Here is a 19,199-nt window from a genome sequence, read left to right as displayed (position 1 = left end):
GGAATTTTGACCAATGGAAATCAGAACTTGGCTGGAAGCCACACATTCCCTATTCCTTTCTTTCCTCCATACTTGTCAGGTCTGCAATCAAATGAAAAAAAATCCAGTTTAAAATTCCTTAACATCTGGGAGTACACAGGCAGGTTTTACCTCCTTTATATCCCTGCAGCCCCACTAATATTTCAGCCCATGAGAACCTGAGATCATAGTTTGGTTTCACAGAAATTCAGTGTGCTGAAGCACACTGAGGAGGCACACCATCTTCTCTCACCACTAGGGAACATTTTTGCCCTAGCTTGACAAAGAACTTGGGTGTCATTAAGATAAAATAGATTATGGAGAATTTGATATACGTGTAAATGCTTCCAGATATTTAATCAATGGGGAAGCAGTGGAACAGGTTTAGGCAGCCTACAGGTTGATGACCTGCTCTGATAAAACCTGGCTGGACTATTGAAGTCATTCAATATCCATCCCTGCTGCAGTTTCTCATGACCAGCTACTTACATGGAACACAGATTCCTGATTTTATTACCTCTTAACTTGCTGCCCTCATACAGGTTATTGGAATAGGATATAAGAAATTAATCTGAAAGCAACCTTGAAGTTTTACCTCTCCAAAAAGACCCTCAACAAACCTCAACAATAAAACACCCTCCCCAAAAAAATGCTCAAAAATCCTCCAACAACACAACCAAACTATTATATATATCAAGATTGGGATGGAGAGGAGGAAACTGGAGGAAATATTGGCTATGAGTCCTATTATATGCATAGACATGAAATCTTGGCTGCCCACTCCATGAGCTAAAAGGTTGGATAGTAACAATGCTCTAGAAAAGATTGAGCCCTGGGGCTTACTGCGAGGCAGTGATGGATTTAATGAGCTGGGTGTGTCTAGAGGGAATGAAGGAGATTCTTCTCAGGACGTGCCTGCACTTGAAACTCTGTGGAGTTTGTGCATCTGTGTTAAATGAGATGAAAAAATCATTGTGTGATCAATGAAACACACACACACCTCCTCAGAACACTGCCCTGCATGCATGATATTCTTATTTCTGTATTACAATCCCTCCTGCAATGCATGATATTCTTATTTCTGTATTACAATCCCTCCTGCAATGCATGATATTCTTATTTCTGTATTACAATCCCTCCTGCAATGCATGATATTCTTATTTCTGTATTACAATCCCTCCTACAATGCATGATATTCTTATTTCTGTATTACAATCCCTCCTGCAATCACAACAGGCTTCTTAGGAGCTTGGTTTAGTTTCTCATCTTGTTTAAACTCCTTTAGTGCTTTATTTCCACATGTTCAGCTGTGAACCATTTCACCCCTTTCCCGGTTACAAATAGAAAGAAACCTGGCAGATTAGCATGAAGCTAAAACAAAAATGCCCAGTGAAAAAGGCTAATGCTATGGTTTTGCCTCTGAGCAGCAGTCTGCATTAAAAAGCACATTTCCATTTACGCAACAGAAGATTTTGTTAGTCAATAAATCCCTGCAATCTCAGAGGAAAGAATTAATCTTACATAATTGGAGTTTTGTTTCAGGAAATGAATTTATACTAAGAGATTCAATCTCTTAATTAAAAAGATTTAGTGTGTTTGTGTTCCACTTAGCAGTTTTATTTGTTCTTTAATTTGCAGGAGTCCATACTGGGAAATAATTGAATGAAAATGCCGAGAGGAAAGGGATGTGCATACCAGGTCTGTGTGCAGACAAGAACCAGGATCTCTTGAACTCTGCTACTAGTTTTGACTTTTAAAGACCTCAGAAAGTCTCTGCACATGTCAGTTGTCTGTCTGTAAAATGAAATTCAGCAGTGGGTTATCTCAAAAAGCTGCTGTTAGTGCTGGAATCCAAAGGAGCAGTTGGTAAATGCACTACTGGTATTACCAATGTAACAAAATCAAAGAGAGCAGGATAAGATTTCACGGATAGGAAATACTCCCTTAACAAGAACCTTTTTCAAATGTCTTCCTCTGCTGACAAAAGATGAGGAAATTACTTGTAAATGCATTAAATTGTATTATACGAGGGGAAAAAAACCCAAGCTGCCAACTTTATATTCTGCCAGGAGGAGAAAACCAGCATTGAGCTGTACTAGGTACAAAAATGTTTGTATATTGAGAGTGATCCTGTGTAGAGTTTGTGTCCCAGTGTGGGAATTTTGTTTGCAAAAGAGCTGCTGGGATTGTTAGAACATCCAAGTCTCTGCACCCCCCTGCCCTTCCCAGGAATTCTGGCTGCTTGGTTTGCTCTTTGTAGCTGGGAAGTCTGAAAAGAGTTCACAGAGGAGCAACAGGATCAGAATTCCCCTCTCACCTTTTGTTGCAGAAAAAGAAAAGGGTTTGATCCAGTCCTCTAAAAACTGAACTGAACCACAAAGAAACTTGTTACACTCACAAAATCATTGCCCTCCTAACTACTGGAATAAAAATTTTTAAACTTGTTGTTTTCAACCAAATACAGCCAAATATCTTTTAGACCTAAGTAAAAACTACTCAGGAACTATCACTTGTTATGACTTAAGTAAGTGTTCCATAGGTTTGACTTTAGCTTCTGTTGCAAAGGGATGTGAGGCACCCTCACCCATGGACACAGGCACATATTTCATCCAACCCACCACTACCAGTTCCAGGTCATGCTGATTAATGCTTTTCACATAAACACACTTCTTATTTCAAATGTTAATGCCTTCTTAGTGCAAGGTGAAAGTCTATCCAACGATAGAATCCCTTAAGAGTGTTAATTAAACAGGACAATAATAATCCACTGGTGATTTATAGTGAGGTGGATTACTAGAGCATAGTGGTTGGTCTGATAGGCATTTATTGCCTACTTAACCATTTAAGTATAACAAAAAAAAATCATTGTGGGACAAAAGGTGATGAATGTTTCTGCTAAAACAGTCCATTAAGATGATTCATTAACATTACAAAGAGGTCTGCAGCCTGTGTGCCACTTGGAGCCTTTAAAAGTCTGGGAAAGTGAGAGGCATTACCATAGGAAATGCTTTATGCTAAAAGTGCGCTGATAGAATCTAAAGTCCACTTTCTGCAGATAACATCACTTTTTACATTTTGCACTACAAGGTCCCAGGACGCTTTGTACTTCTCAATTCCTCGAGAATGTATCTTCCTAAGAGAGGAGAGGAGCAATAAAAGTCCCGATGCTCTGGCATACCCTGGCGTCCCTCGTTTCCCTTTGAACTGATGGGCCTGGAATGCTGAATCGCTGGTTGCACCACTGCGGAATGGCATGGGAGCCGTGAGTTATAGTCACAGCAGCTCCAGCTTTATTAAATGCACACCAAATAAAGCTCCTGTAATGATCTTTTCAGGTCAAATAACAGCAGATGCCTGCTGTGTAACAGCAAGGCGGTGTACCAGCCCTGACTGCTGCAGGAGCTGATGGAGGGTTAAATCAGTGTGTAAAGGTATCCAAAACAGCAAAATAAAGCCTTCAGTATTTTCCTAACAAATTATTCCCTGAAAGTGGAGCTAATGAAGCTTGGTTCTTCATGGGTTTGTGTTGCAGCTCTCACATCTCCCTCCTGGAATAACCCGAGCTGTCCTCCACCATATCCCACCCCAATCCCTCCAGCTCCCTTCATCCCTCACATCCCCCCTGCAAGAACACATGCAGGCTCCCTTATTCCTTGGGGAATACTGCAGCATGCCTTGGCATCTTCTCCCAGCCATGCCTTGACTTTTGTTTTTGATTTGGCAGCTGAACGAAGCAGTGTTTTCACCAAGGAATATCAGAGCAATGTGCAAATCAGTCGAGAGTCTTGCTGCTGTCAAACACAATGAACAATTGCTGAACTCTCCCTTGTCCCTCAGTGGGAGAATTAATAAGGGCTCCTTCCTCTCCTTAGATGCTAATCCTTGCAAAACTGGTAAGGACAACTGGTAAGTGTCTCCAAATCATCTGCATAACCTGTGACAAATGTGTCACCATCTTGGAAACTGGGTCAGACAAATAATTGGATTGTGTAAGTGATTTCCCTAGGGAACCAGACTGAGAGGTGTGATAGGATCTGCACTGACCAGAAGTCAGTAGAATCTTGTTTACAGTGTGTGCAGCACCTGTCCAGACTACCTGCATGGTCTAAAAACAAGCTGGACCAGGTTCTAGGAGCACAACAAGACACTTGCACCAGACCTAATAAATTCTGCCTCTCAGTAGATAATTACCCTGCTTTATTTCTCAGTCAGCAAATTAGCACAGCTACACCAAATCCTGGGCTGGAGATGGCTGAGATAGATTTGTTGTGCCTGCATGGCATGAATTTTCACTTCTAGATACTTCAGTTAAAGGTGAAACACTACAGATACTGAATGTGGACAAGGGAGTGGAGCTGAGGGACACATCAAACACATCAAACATAGCTTGCCCCAATACTGTTCAATATCTTCTAACTGCCTGGGGAGTTGGGCAAGCAACATTTCATGTCTGGTGCCAAATACCCTTGATTTTTCTAGGAAACAAATCACTGACTGCATCCATGATCTGTGACCAGGTCTTATTACAGTGTCCTGTACTGCACCAACCTCACCTACAGAAATGGGATAACTGTTTCCAAGCAGGACTATTAACCCAGTAATCCAAAAACCAGTCTCAGACGTGGTAAACATCTCTCAGAGAGCTCTGCTGATGAATGAATGGAGAGTGCTGGTGGAACACACAGTCCCCACCTCTGCAAACTCCTTTGGAGTCCCCTGGGACACTTGCAAGTCTCAGCTCTGAGTCAATAATGCCCAAGGGTGCCCAGCCTGGGGAAGAGCTTTGGTGGGAGGATCAGGCCAGGGTGTCAGACAGACGCAGGGAGGAAGGAATACAAAACAGTGGGAGGCTGGCAGGAGCACAGGCTAAACCAGAAAGAGAAGCTGAACATGTGTGTCCAGTGGCTTGATGAGATTCAGAGTGGGAACAAGGATGAAAAGATTGGATTGGAAGATCTGTGTTTGCAAAGCAAAGGAGGAGGGTTGGAATTTCGACTTTCAATGCATTTTCTGACTTTTTTGCCCCACATACTGAATTTAATTTCAGTAATAACTGAGACACAGTTACCAACATCTTTTTGTATTTTGCTCTATATATTCCTTACAAAGTTTCCACAAATTTACTCACCAGATTTTATCACCCCAGACTGCACTTCACTTATGATCTCTTCTTCACCCTACAAAAATACCAAAGGTAAACACTTCCCATTTGTCAAATACAGAGCAAGATCTCACCTCAGAAAACCTTTTTGGACAAAGTGCTTTTTTCCATCAGAAAATGCTAACTTGCAAAAACATTTATATTTTTGCTGATTTCCATGGAAATATAGTTAGGTAGGTTCAGATATTTCCCTAAGAAAAATCTGTTCTGAATGAGAATGGAGAAGAAATGCGAGGGGTGATTTATTAGACTCCCAAAGTCAGAAGCATACCCAAATACATGCTAGCACCCTACCAAACTCAACAGAATAACAGTCTATTCTCCATGCAGCTCCTTTATTTTTGTTAAAAAAATAAATAAATAAAATTCCCCAGGCTGAAGAGAAACTGCCTGATGAAACAGCTGGTGACTAAGTCTCACCTACAAAGCCCAGGACTCCAAGCAAGCTCTTTTTCAACCCACTGCAGAGCCCAGATTTCAGTCTGACAAAAATAATGTTGAAAACATTATGTCAAATGTCTGCTCCAAATCCCATAAAGCACTCCTTGGACACGGCCCAAGTAAATACCCTAGCCACTGGATGTTGGCTATTCTGGGATGTCTCATTCTTTCTATTCATGTTTTGTTTTTTAAATCATTCTGTGACAAATCTAAAACAAATGTCAAAACCGTTAATTTTTTTATACACTAGATTTTTTTTTCTGTTTCTGGTCAACTCTAATTCTCAGTGCACCACCCTTAACTCTTCAATTCATTTCTTCTCTTCTGACTTGGTCCAACTTGCTGGCCTTTAGAAGAGTGAGAGATACTTAGCTCCTGCACAGGGAAAATTAATTTGATTTGTGCATTCTGTATTGTCCTATATCACTGATTTTTAAAATGACTTCACAGGCCTTTGGGGCCCATGAGCTGCTTTTACAGGGTTCCAAAAAGGTAAATAAGACACATTGCTTTGGCATGACACAAAGAATTGGCTGCCACCAAAGTCTGCAAATTAGAAAACATCAAAGATCGCTGCTTTATACAAATATACCTGTGTCCTACTGCTGTTAGGATAGTTGAAAGCTTGCAATAAGCTTTTATTTGCACTGGGATAAAAAAACTATTAACATTATTAAAAACTAAGTGAATCACAACATTTTTTGGAAGAGAGTAAGAAGAATACTTTGGCTCAGGAGATGCATGTATAACCAGATCCATCACTTTCAAGAGAAAGCAATTTTACAACAGTCAAAGTTAATATAGAGTTCACATTATTACTTTTTCCTCATGTGCCCATATGAAAACTGGATAAAATTACCTTTTGACACTCTTGTTTTTCATTATAAAGTTAGCACATCTCTAATGTGATCCTTAAGCATGAGGGTGGCTAATCAAAACACTAAATAAAATCTAAACACTCAATCTAAAATCTAAACACTAAATAAAATGGCATTAAACAGTTTAAAATCCCTTTAAATTTTTTTTCTGGTTGATTAATTAATTCCCATAACCTTATTCAGATAGATTTTTAAAAAATTGTTTTTTCTTTTGTCTATCCACTTTGACTTCTCCAAGGCAGCAAATTTTAATTAATATCTTGTTCCTATAAATTTTCAGCAAAAACTGTCTTCAAATGTGCATTTTTGAGAAAACTGTGACAAACTGAATACTGCCCTTCATCCTATCACATTGCAGTTACCATATTTAATCCTGAAAACCAGAGCTACCACACTCTGCACCATGCCTACATGCACATAAATAAGAAAAATAAATTCAGATTGATGGAAAACCAGGCATGAGCTGCTGTGCAAACAGCAGTCTCAGCTTGGGAGAGTTCTCCTCCTCAGAACTGTCCCTTAACAGGAGCATTTTCTCTGCTCCCAGCACAGTCAAGAGACAATGAGCTCTGCAGTTTATGAGCTCCCTTGATGGCCAAATGCTCTTCCATACCTACCAAATATAGCAAACAGCAAATGCTCAGCTTTTTGTTCTTGCCTCAAGGCTTAGAAACAACTTGCAAATCCTCTCAATTCGCTTTGCGTCCCCCATTCCTTCCATTAGACTTGCTAACAGCATCTTTCACAAAGATTCTTTTGTTTCTGCTGAAAATCTCTTAAAGATTTCTTTGACGTTTTTCTTTCTCTCGGTATCCTGTCACAGGGTGCTGGACCTTCATCCTGGGACTTACCCAAATCCTTCCTTTTTCCAAGACGCACTAAACCTTCCATCCCTCTCTTTTACAAAGGAGGAGTGCAGGCACTAACCCTGACCAAAAAACAAAAGCTTAGAGCTATGAACTGCTGAACTCCTCCCAAAAATGGCAGAGTGCCCTCAGACCCCCATCACATCGTCAAAGTTTTAAGATGTCCTGAATATTGTTATTTTTCTCCAAGATTTAACCTTTACTCATTATCTACTTTTTGTCTTAATGGATGTTCTCTCGTCTCCTCCCTCAATCTCTCTCTGTTTCCAAATAAAGCAGCAGCCTGTGCTTTAAGTTAGAAATACCTTTATTAAATCCAGTATTAGAACACAAACCCCGACTTCTTTCAAAAGAAACTGGCATTTCTACTTGCAGATGCAGCCAGTGTAATTCCCGAATTGTCCAAATTAGGGACTTGCTGTCTGACTCGTCATCATTTCCCAATTACAGACAGCAAGATGCTCCGTAAACAGGTTTGTGTTGAAGTGGAAGCTCTCCTGTGCTGTTCTCATGTATTCAGGACATGGAAATAGGGACAGGAATAAGCAGGAAGTGATTCAAAATCTCCATAGCCCTCATCTGTGTGAGGACACCCTGCCTGTGCTGCACGTATCCCTCGGTTACTCAGCTGGAAGAACAGGAGCTTGGTCCTGTGTGCCTTCAGTTTATCATCATAACTTCAATTTCTGTAGACATTAAACAACTGAAACCTTTCCCTTGCTCATGATAAACATGTTCACAAAGAGGATTTTTACCCCCCCCAAAATATTTGAGGATCTTTCTGGAATGTAAAAATTTTAACTTCTCTGGATTTTACGTTTTCATGAGTTTAACAGACAGCAACTTACCCCAAGGAAAAAAGTCAAATTTTTATATGCAACTCTAAATAATCTATTTTATAGCTCCATCATTTAAACAAACAAACAAACAAACATATAAACTGCTTCCTTCTGCTCTTCTCCCGACAATCCAAATATTTAGTACTCTTTATAGGATGCTAACTGTGGAAATCCATGCTTTTAAATTATGCTTTTTTGGGTGCCTCGAACAACAAAAACAACAGATTCTCTCTTGCGGTCAGACCACCAGAGCGGAGTAAAGTGCAGTAACTCTGAGAGTTTCTGCCCCATGTTCTGCTCTGCTTGTCCTTTTCAAAGGGGGCTCAATGAAGAGCCTTGTTGAGACCTCCGCTGGTGCCACTGTTTATAGAGGGGGTCATTAGGAACAGTTTAGTCAGAACAAAAGGGGTTTTGTTTCTATTGTCCCGCTTGCAGTTTGACGATGTCTTAACTGAAAAATTATCTTAATAGTCTAACAGTATATATTCGCCTATGGGGCTCAGACAACTGCAGAAAGGGCTTTGGATGAATGCTGAAAAGATGCACTTGACAAAGCCAACTCAGTGCACGCTGAGCACCATTTAGGAAGCACATTTTTTTCTGACTGAAAACTTAGAAGTGCCAGTCTCGGAGAGATAAACTCCTACAGAGCTGCACTTCCAGCTAAACCCCCTCCAGCAAAGGGGCAGCAGTGACACCAGCACTGAGCACTCAGGGAGCTCCTGGATGGGTGTGAGCACGCACACCTTCTGCTCACACACACCAGTAGAGGAATCTGGTTCTTCAGATTTAAAATCCTCCAGATTGATGATTTTGTGCTGCTGAAGGTCTGGGAGATTGGTTCATGCAGCCACTTGTAATGTGGCAAAGCTGGAACAGACCAGGAGCTGGGGCCAAGCCCTGCTACCCTGCTCTGCTTGGGAGGGGATTTTTGTGGTCAGGGAACTTTAGAGAGTCCAGTGAACCTCCAGCTTCCATCTTCTTTCAGACTGGTTCAGAAATGCTGCTGTAAATCACTGCAGATATAAAGAAAGTTATTTTAGAGGGAGAAGCAGAGATGAAAAAATGCACATTGTGTCTCTGCAGCCCCATGCAGCTTGGAATTGGCAGCTCAAAACTTCCAATTGGAGTGGCCCTGATGTGTATTCAAAATAAACTGTGAATATAATTGTTCCTATGGAAATGAAATATAAATAAAAGTGGGAGCTGAGACCATATAAGATAATGTTGGACCAGATTCTGTTTCCTGCTTATTGAAATGCACAAGATAAGCCTCAACAGGAGAGAAGCTGCAGGGTGCAGCTGTTGTATATAATCCTGCTTCCTACAGACCCGTAAAACCAGCAGTCTCCAAAGATCTCTCTGCTCCAGCAACACGAGTTTTATGATTCAGGGGCATGGTACATATGGTTTAGCATACACACCCCAATTTTCCATGCAACCTCCCCTGTTAGGATTACTAATACTTGTGGCATGAGTAGTTTGTACAGCAGCTGTGCAAGGGTTATGCAAGCATTTATGTACACATTGGAATAAAGGCACAAAATAATGGTTCTTTTGAGGTATTACTCTGCACCTGCCTGGAGAGAAAAAGCAAAGCCATCCAAATTCATCCCATTGCATTTACAGGTCAGGATCAGTTATTTTGTTCCCTTTGAAAAAAAAAAAAATGTTTTCTATGCTTTTTGTTCAGTATAAAAATAGCAAACATCTCTGCTTTTAGTGAATGCAAACAGCAGAAAACTGAAAAAGACATAAATATATGTTAATAAGAAGAATCCTGAATGTCTGTAGGAGCAAAGATCACCCATTTGTTGTAAGAAAATGTACCAACTAAGCAGATTTTCAGGGGCACATTTCCAAGGTGCTGCAGCACGGCTCAAATCCGCTCCCAACAGTGACGTCTGAGCTCGTGCCCAGCAAAGCTTTTCACAAATATAAGCCTGAGATCTCAGACTTCAGATTACAATGTTACCCACGAAGGAAATTCCTTGGGCTTGTGCCAAAAGCGTCAACCAAATCAAGTGAGCACACAATAATTTAATAGCACAAAATGAAATTCGGTTTTCTTCGAGCTGCTTTGGCAATATTGGAGCCTACATTAAACAATACTCCCATGTCTGTATCTGTGCTGCAGAAATATTTTGGTTACATAAAGTTTAAAGAGATTATTGAAGTACACTGCTGTATGCTCATACCAATATATAATCATATATAGAAAATATAGCACAGGCCAATACTCAAATTGTATATAAATGTGTGATAAATGTAACACTGCAGAAGTTTCATTGACATGAACTCATTTCTGTTGTTCTCTGAAGTCAATAGCAATAAAAGGATCCCTGTGGCAATCCATTTCTACGAAGTGAAGGGCTGAACTATGAAGGACTGAACTCTGTCCTTACTCAGTTGATGAATATTAAATTCAGTGCCATAGCCCCATTTCATAAATCCTAAAATTCTATTTTAGCTTTCACTGGCATGCTCAGAAGTAATAATGCCTTTTTCACACCCCAAAATGCAGATTTCATTTTTGCCTCTCCTCTGATCAGTAGCATTGAGAATCATCATTTAATTTTTATAACATGATCAGTACTGTCCAACAGAGCACAGCTCAACCCAGATCTGTTCAAATTTCTGGATTAGAGCTAATATAATGGCTTTATCCATAATATGATTAACTTCACGTTGGTGAATATGTTCTCAGCAATAATGCTGGAGAGATAAGTAGAAACTTTTGGTAAGAATGATCCAACGCAGCATAAAAAATTATGTGAGCTAATTATCCTTTCTTATACAAATAATAATGCCATTATTTTTTTGCTGTATAAATGTTGTTCATGCAAAGGGCATAGACAAACAGTTCAAAATTCTCCAAACACATGCTATTTTAGAGGGACTATTTGGAAGGAGAAAAAAGTTTGCTATAATTTAGGACTTGCACTTTGTTCAAGACAAATGAGAGAAGATGCAAAACAGAATGGAAAAGAACCATGGTTAAAGTTAAAAAGGGGACATCAAAGTGGCAAGACAAGGAGCTTGAAACTGAATCAGCAGAAAAGAGGACAAAATGCTTTGTGTCTGATTTTTGAAAAGTCATTAAATGAATTTCTGAGCAGAACCCACACTTTTTACTGCCCATTTGGTAAAACTGAATGCAAATGGCCAAATTCTGCCCCTGCATAAGCCTCAGATGGGCACATGAGGATGGCAAATTCACCAAGCACAAACCTGCACGTTTTTGTGCATTTCAGGTTTTCAAATCAGCCCCTTTATTTTTCTCCAAAATACATGCTTCCAAATATACTGACTTCCACAGAAACAAAACAAACAAAACAAAACTAAACTCGGGTAAGGGCATGCACACAAAGCTAACAGAAGTCAAAAAGTTACTCAGTTGGTAATGTGGCTTGTGCAGAACCCCAGAAACATTGGGAGTTTGTTTTTATAGAAATTGTCTGAAGCAGCAAGTGCCAACAAACAGGGATTACTTCATCACAAGCATTTGGTTTTCCTTCTCAAGAAGAGGAGGATACACAAAAGAGGTAGAGAAGACTAAGAGGAAAAACTGGTTCCTTAATTGATCCAGGAAGGAGGAGGAAAAAGACAGTGACATGAAGGGGCCAATATTTCAGCAACCTGTGTGGAACTGATCCTGCAGGAAGCAGGATTGGGTTTACACAGCAGGCAGGAAAGGAGGGAAGAGAGAGACATCCATGAGAAAAGGTACAAACTGGATTGCCTTTCTGTTTGAAAGGTATTTGAAATTCAAGCTCAGATCTGAGGGCTGAAGCACTGCAGTTTGACCTGCATCTTCCTTTATTGTATCCAGCAGAATAAATGCTGCTCTTTGTTGTGTCCCAAAGCAAGGTGAAGGCAAGAGCTGAGGACTTCACAGCAAAAAGTTATTCTTTAACAAATTCCCTTTCTCATCCCATGCTCTGGCCTGGTTTGTTCTGCTGTTTTAAGTACCCCCCATTACAAACTATCATGCATTTATTAAAAGGTGTACAGGTGCAGCAGGATCATAGAAAATACTGTATAAAAGAGAAAACCTTCCTGTTAGTACTACAGGATATAGTTGCAACATTGCCCCTCTTTCAAGAGTATCCTGCATTCAATCAGAATGTAGCTAAATGTGGCCTAATCCTGACAAAACAAGAAGGAAATAGTTTCAAACATCACTTTTTCAAGGAATTTGTCAAATCAAGGGTTTCAAGGTTCAGTTTTTGTCCTCTGCTCTTTCTCCAATGACACCCACAGCTCCAAGAGCATTTACCTGAGGTGTTAGCGAGTGAGCACAGAAACCTCCCACACTTTTCCTTTTTGTTCTCTCAGAGCATTCCAGAACACAACAGGAACCTGAAGTTTGGTCAGTTTTTAAGTGGGACCTACAAGCAGGTCGAGTACAAGTAATTTAGGCAGCAGAGACACCTGCTCTCCAGCCCACTGTTCCATCCTTGCAGACTTCTTAATCTCATCTCCATGCCAAAGGCAAGGCTCCTTGTCCTTCTGCTGCTTGATGAAAGGCCAACACTCACAACTCTGGAGAAACAGTCTACAAGGAACAGAAAAGGAAGAGAAATCAAGTTGTCTGCAGCTGAAAGGGAGAGCAGAGAGATCCCAAATCATCTGTCTGCTCTTCCTACTGCAGCACGACCCAGACACCCTCTCCTTGCTCCCAGCTGTGCATTCCTGTGGCCTCCCTCCTTCCACCACAACATGGAGTCAGTCAGAACAAGAAGCTGATCTGGCAGAAAATTATTCCAGAAAAAAAAAATTACACAAATGGTTAAAAAAAAAAAAAATTAAAACCAGAATCAGCTTCCTGACCGGTGTGCAAGTGTTGGTACTGTCATTGAGAGGGGTGGGGTTGCACAGCTGAAGGTCCAGGCTGGGGTGGGATGAGAATACAAAGATATTTCTCAGGGGGAGCCTGGCTTTAAATCAGCTTAAATTGATCTAGAAACCACACCCTTGGCAAGGAAAAATTTAGGCAAATATATGCGTGGTGAGGAGCAGGTTAGTGCTGCTCCTCGGGAAGTACAAAAGATGCTGGAGAGTTTGATCTTAACTGGGCAGCCCAAATTCAGCTGCTGGGGTGTTTCCAGCAGTGGGGAGCACTGGCAAGGTGGCTCCAGGGGGGAATTTTGAGCAGCCCCACCAGCACCAGTGAGTGCTCTCATGTCAGCTAAGGTGGGTATAGCTCCACAACCTCTGTCCCCTCCATCCTCCCAGAGTTTGAGCTGTTCCTAAACATGTGTTAGGTCTGAGCTGAGGGTTCCATGCTGGTTCCACCACTATTTCAATAGCACTGTGAGTCATTTCTATGTGATGCCTCAGTTTCCCTGTTATTAAGAGGTGCACATGCATGCATACAAACACATTAAATCATTCATCATGATTCCCATGAAGTTTTTTTGACTGGCTACCTGCCGTTCACGCCAAGATTTGAAACATAAAAACTAAAATAAGTGATAATAATAGTTTCCAAAAGAGTTGGGGGATCTGGTGCTGGATACTACCAGATACTGCTTGTCTGAAAATATTAAATTAACAATCTATCAAAAAACACCCCCAAAAACGCTGACCTCCTTTGTCCTCTTCTCCCTCCTTTGCCCAAGGAATTAATGTCAGGATAAACCTAATGAATATATGTATGGTTTCTGAGGTTACCTCAGGCTGGATTTCGTGACCCAAATAGACCATCCTGGCTTCCCCTTCTTTCCAAGTAGGATTTGGGAGCATTACTTTACATTTGTTATCTGATAGAATCATTATTATTATTAATTGCTGTTGTAGCAGACATCTACCTGGGCTAATTGGTGCTGGGGCTCCATTACTGTGCATGTTGCACCCACGGAGTTTACAAAGTCACTGTTTTAACAAGCTGGCAATGCATTTCAAGGCAGTATCCCAAAAATGGAGCAGGAGGAAAAGGGAAGGCAAGGGTGCAGGGTAATAGAATGGCATAAACCACCCATGTGCACAGGTTGATGGTTTCAAGTAAATGTTCGTGGTTTTACCATTCTTAGAGAATATCTCCTCTTCGGATTTCTAATGCTTCTCCATTAACTCTCCCCACTGCCAGCTGGAAAAAGTGACCCGGGGCTCTGTGCACAGACACACTTACGTGTCTATGTACGTGAATATACAATCATCACGTTTTTAATTATTTAATGGAGTCGGTTTTGTCACGGACAGTCTCTTCTAATCTGTATTTCTTTTAAGAAAAAAAAAGAGTAGGCAGGGGGAAAAAAGTGTGTACGCGTGCTTGTGCAGACAGCCGATGCACTCGCATCTCTAAAGTCTGTGGGAGTTTGGGCCCCTTCCTTGTGCATAAACCGCCCTCCCTCCCTGGGTGTCTTCTCCTTAATGACGTGCACGGTAATTTAGGCGCTCGGGACCGGCTCAGCCTCTCGCCGAGCCCGCAGCCTCCACAAACATCCTGAAAAGCAACCTGAGCAGACGTCCCTCCTCGAGGCAGTTCCAGGGATTTTCTCTCCCGAGCGGTTTGGAGCGGGCGAGCGAGAGAGAGCGCTTGGGTTTAGCCGTGCCTGCTCCTCCCACCAGAGACACCCTCCCGCCGCTCCCTGCCGAGCCGAGCCGCGCCGAGCCGAGCCGAACTGAGCCGCGCTAAGCCGAGCCGCGCAGAGCCGAGCGGAGCCAAGCCAAGCGGAGCCGCGCCGAGCCGAGCCGAGCCGAGCCGCGCCGAGCCGAGCCGAGCCGAGCCGCGCCGCTCACACGGCTCCGTGCGGGACGCGGCCGCAGCGCTCCGCCGCCGCACGGGGGAAGCGCCCGGGGCTCGTCCATGGCCCGGTGCCGCTGATCAGCCCCCGCCGCCGCCGCCGCCTCCTCGGGCCATGAGCGGGCTGCGGCGCCTCCGCGGGGGCTGAGCGCGGGCCCGCCCGTCCATCCGTCCGTCCGTCCGTCCGTCCGTCCGTCCGGCCCCCCGCGCATGCCGGCGGCGGGGCGCGTCCCGCGGCGGGGCAGCCCCGCGCCCCCCGCGCCGCCCCGCAGCCGCCGCCGCCGCGCCGCGATGCCGGTGGCGGGGCGAGGGCAGCCCGCCTCCTGGCTGCTGGTGCTGGGCGCCGCCGCGCCCGCCCTCTGGCTGCGCTGCGTGCTCGCCGACTTCACGGTGGACAACGAGGTGCACTCCAGCTTCATCCACCGGCGGCTGCGCGGCCCCGAGCGCCGCGAGATGCAGCGGGAGATCCTCTCCATCCTCGGCCTGCCGCACCGCCCGCGGCCGCACCTCCACGGCAAGCACAACTCGGCGCCCATGTTCATGCTGGACCTCTACAATGCTATGTCCGTGGAGGAGGGGGCGGCGGGGGCCGCCGCCGAGGACGGCGAGGGCTTCTCTTACCCCTACAAGCCCATCTTCAGCACCCAGGGGCCGCCTCTGGCCAGCCTGCAGGACAGCAACTTCCTCACCGAGGCTGACATGGTCATGAGCTTCGTCAACTTGGGTGAGTGCCGGTCTCGGCGGGGCTGGGTCCGGGACAAGCGGGCAGGGAACCGTGCCGGGGGGAGGCTGGAGCGGGGACGCGGCCACCGACGGCAGGACGGGGGCTGGTGGCACAGGTGGCCCCGTTGGGAGCTGTTTCCCAGCGGCTCAGGTGAGTGACAGCCCACCTGGGTAAGGAAGGGCAGGTAGCGGCCCTCGGTGACTGCTTTGCCAGGCAAATTGAGTGGCACCGACGGGCAGAGGGCTCTGATGTCCCATCACAGCATTTGGACAGCACGGGCTCTCCCCACGCTCCACACACGCCGACACACCGAGGGCTTTGTCATCTCCCTTTGATAGCTGCTGCATGTCAGAAATGGGATTTGCAGGTAGGAGTTAAAAAGAACGATTGGCAGGTCTGCTCCACATCCCACAGCGCCGAGGAAGGCAGGAGAGCCCGGCAGGAGCCGGACACGGGTCCCGCACCGCTCCCGGGGCCGCGCTGTGCCCGTGCGGGATGCGGAGCCCCCGGCGCTGCGGGGATGGATGGATGGATGGGACTGTTCCCTGCGGCATCCCAGCGCTGCAGGGATGGGTGCATGGCTGGGATGGTTCCCTGTGGGGATGGATGGCTGGGACGGGTCCCTGCAGCATCCCGGCACTGTGGGGATGGATGGATGGCTGGGACGGTTGCGGGGATGGATGGCTGGGACGGGTCCCTGCAGCATCCCAGCGCTGCGGGGATGGATGGATGTGTAATAAGGGTAAAACATAGTTTGTGATGGCTGGGACGGTTCCCTGCAGAATCCCAGCGCTGTGGGGATGAATGGATGGGACGGTTCCCTGCAGCATCCCAGCGCCGCGCTGCTCCCTCGGCCGGAGGGGCTGAGCTGCTCGCACATGTTCTCCTAATGGCTTGGGAGGGATTCCACAGTAAATCCTTATTTACTCCTGGAGCTTTTCCTGTTGACCCCAGTTTGTGCCGCTAACTCGCCTCTTTTCACAAGCACATGTGGATGGGTTTATGCAAACGATAGCAGAGTTGGCACGCTTTGTGTGCGCCTCGCTAGGCCTCTCTAATTGGATGCCACGGCCCAATCTGATTTCTATTTGCTCGCTGTAGATTGCACACCCGTGTGGACTGACTTGGCCGGATTTGAGTAAAACATTGTCAGGGTGCGTGTTCTATTTTAAATGTATAATTATAGACCTGGCTGGCTCTATCCGTTTTTAGACCTCATCATGTGCGGCTCTTAAACCACACACGTACAGATTGGGTGCCTGCAAGTTCAAGGCAGAACCTGAATTGTATTTCCAAAACAAGATCAGCTCAGACTTTATCCCAAACAAAGGGAAATGCCAAGTGCAAGAGGAGCACACCTCTGGCACAAAACCTGCTAGGAATTACAGACCCCCATCTCCAATAAATCCATTAACACCTTTAGGGATGTCACTGTTCTGGACACTTCCACTGTCTGGAACTTCAGAGGCAGCAAAGATTAAATCACCACCTAAACCACCACCTCTCTAATCCCAGCACTTTAACTAACTTGAAAAGATCAGCAGCTGTAAAGGCTCTGTGACACACGTTAATAATTATTAGACACGGTAGCCATCCCGGCACAATTCCTGCATGATAAGGAGCCACGGGACGCTGTGGGAGAGCTCCAGTTTGCATGGGCTGCACCTCCTTATTAACTGCCATAAGCTTCCCAGTGGGAAGCTGGGAATTACATCTGGCCTGGGGGCTGTGCTCTAGGAGGGCTGGTGCTTTCCATTTGGAATTACAGTGTTTGTCTAGTCACTGCTGGATACTTCAGCCGATGAGCAATGATACATTTAAAATCAAATATTTGAGCAGTCAAAAGTAGCAATGGCAGTCAAATATTTGACTTTAAAGATAAGGGTGACCTTGCTAACACTGTTCTCTGTGGTTCTCTGGTCCTACATGGAGTGCAAGGAGAGCCCTGAACAGAAGACAAAAGATGTTGAAATAACAATAGCGAAATTCACTCTTCGCTTTCCATTTCGGTAGAGAGAGGAAAGAACCTTATGAAACATGTAAGTACATAATGGGAGGGAGCTTAGCTCTGCTCCTCAGGTGCAGTAATTTACTGAATCATCAGTGAAACTGCAGCGCTCCTGTCCCACACTGCCGGTGCGAGGAAGAGGCTCCTTGTCAGCTCATGAAAGAGTTATAAGAAAGAATTTCCATAAATGTGAAATAAGTTACATTTTGGCTATGTCTGTGTCTATGTGAGAATTTATTTGGAGCAGATTTCACCTGTATAAGCCATAACCCCGATAATCAACATCCCAATGCACTTTGGTGACTGCAGTGGATATATTCATTCATTTCAACCTGTTTGTTGTCAGCTGAGCGTTCTTTATACAAAACCCTAAATGATTATTTTATTTCATTGCTGTCAGCATGGTCAGGGAGCAGTAGGAGCACAAGGAAAAGGCAGTAGTTTAAGGACAGGTGGAATTACGAGCAGCAAGGCACATTTGGGAGGTTTATCTGTGCTGTTTTGTTCCCTTGTCAACAGTGCATGCCAGGACGAGTTTAAAAAGGACACAGATCTATAATAGCTTTCTTCATCGCTGTGCACACCTTTCATCCCATTATAGTCATTGCTCTTTCATCTTTATGGGACAAAGGCAGGCTTGTTTATGGAGGTTTTAATGAATTAGAGCAGCCACTCACTCCATATATAATCAAACACAACACCTGCTTTGAGACGTACAGTTTTCTATGACGTTCAGGGAAAATTAGAAGATCTATTGTAGAACTGAATTTTTTTGGAGACTTTCTACAATGATCCCTTTTAAAGCAGAGCTGAATTCCTAAATGCAGACTGTAGTAAACTGTGTCCTACTTTTGTAAGAGATACTCTGTGAGCATTGCATTTCACAGGTAGGCTTTTATTACTATACCAGAGCCATCACAATGAGGAAGTGTCACAGCATAATAAAGTTTCATTTTAGCATGGAGGAAGTAAAAGCAGGTAAAGAAATAATACTTTGAAATTTCAGTCAATAAAAAACGTTAATTACAGGCTTCCTACAAAAGCACTTTTTTTGCCTTATTCATAGTCTTCCTCCATCTAGTTGTACAACTTTGGAGGGAATAATATTTTTTAAAAACTACATTGCAAAATTTACTGGGCTAAGCAGTAAAAAGCCCAGCAACAAACCCCACACACATTGATTTCTATGGAGATTCTGTGTGTATTTATTCCAGAGAATTTATGCTGGGTATTGGTAGGGAGGAACCAGAATACAGGTGCTCCTTTTTAGGGAGCTTTGTACTAAGCAAAGTTTTACTTACTGTAAATTCCTGACAACTAATTAGATTTAGATTTATAACCAGTTAATTTACAGGCTACATTTTGTCTTAGCTTACACCTGTGCTAAGATGAATGGGGAATGGAGTTGTGTCAAGAATGAAGTTATATGTAAATTAAAAGAGAATTTAGCCACACTGGTCTGACTAAGTTAGCCAGTTAATTACTGGCTAATTTTGTAAAATTTATTACTGCAATT

At 43.9% G+C, this 19,199-nt stretch overlaps 1 protein-coding gene across 1 annotated transcript in view; it reads left to right on the top strand.

Moving 5' to 3' along the window:
• The first annotated feature begins 15,161 nt into the window (after positions 1-15,161).
• The window catches only part of BMP7 (bone morphogenetic protein 7), a 41,565-nt gene continuing 37,527 nt past the window's right edge, over positions 15,162-19,199 (top strand). Inside the window, exon 1 of the mRNA XM_033075159.1 lies at positions 15,162-15,675. Coding sequence (XP_032931050.1) covers positions 15,162-15,675 — 514 coding nt within the window. The remainder of the gene's footprint in view (positions 15,676-19,199) is intronic.

Source organism: Catharus ustulatus, chromosome 17 (genome assembly GCF_009819885.2).
Source record: "Catharus ustulatus isolate bCatUst1 chromosome 17, bCatUst1.pri.v2, whole genome shotgun sequence".
In the NCBI taxonomy this organism is placed as follows: Eukaryota; Metazoa; Chordata; class Aves; order Passeriformes; family Turdidae; genus Catharus; species Catharus ustulatus.
The sequence above is the reverse complement of the archived record's forward strand: the minus strand, read 5'-3'. Positions and strand labels throughout refer to the sequence as shown.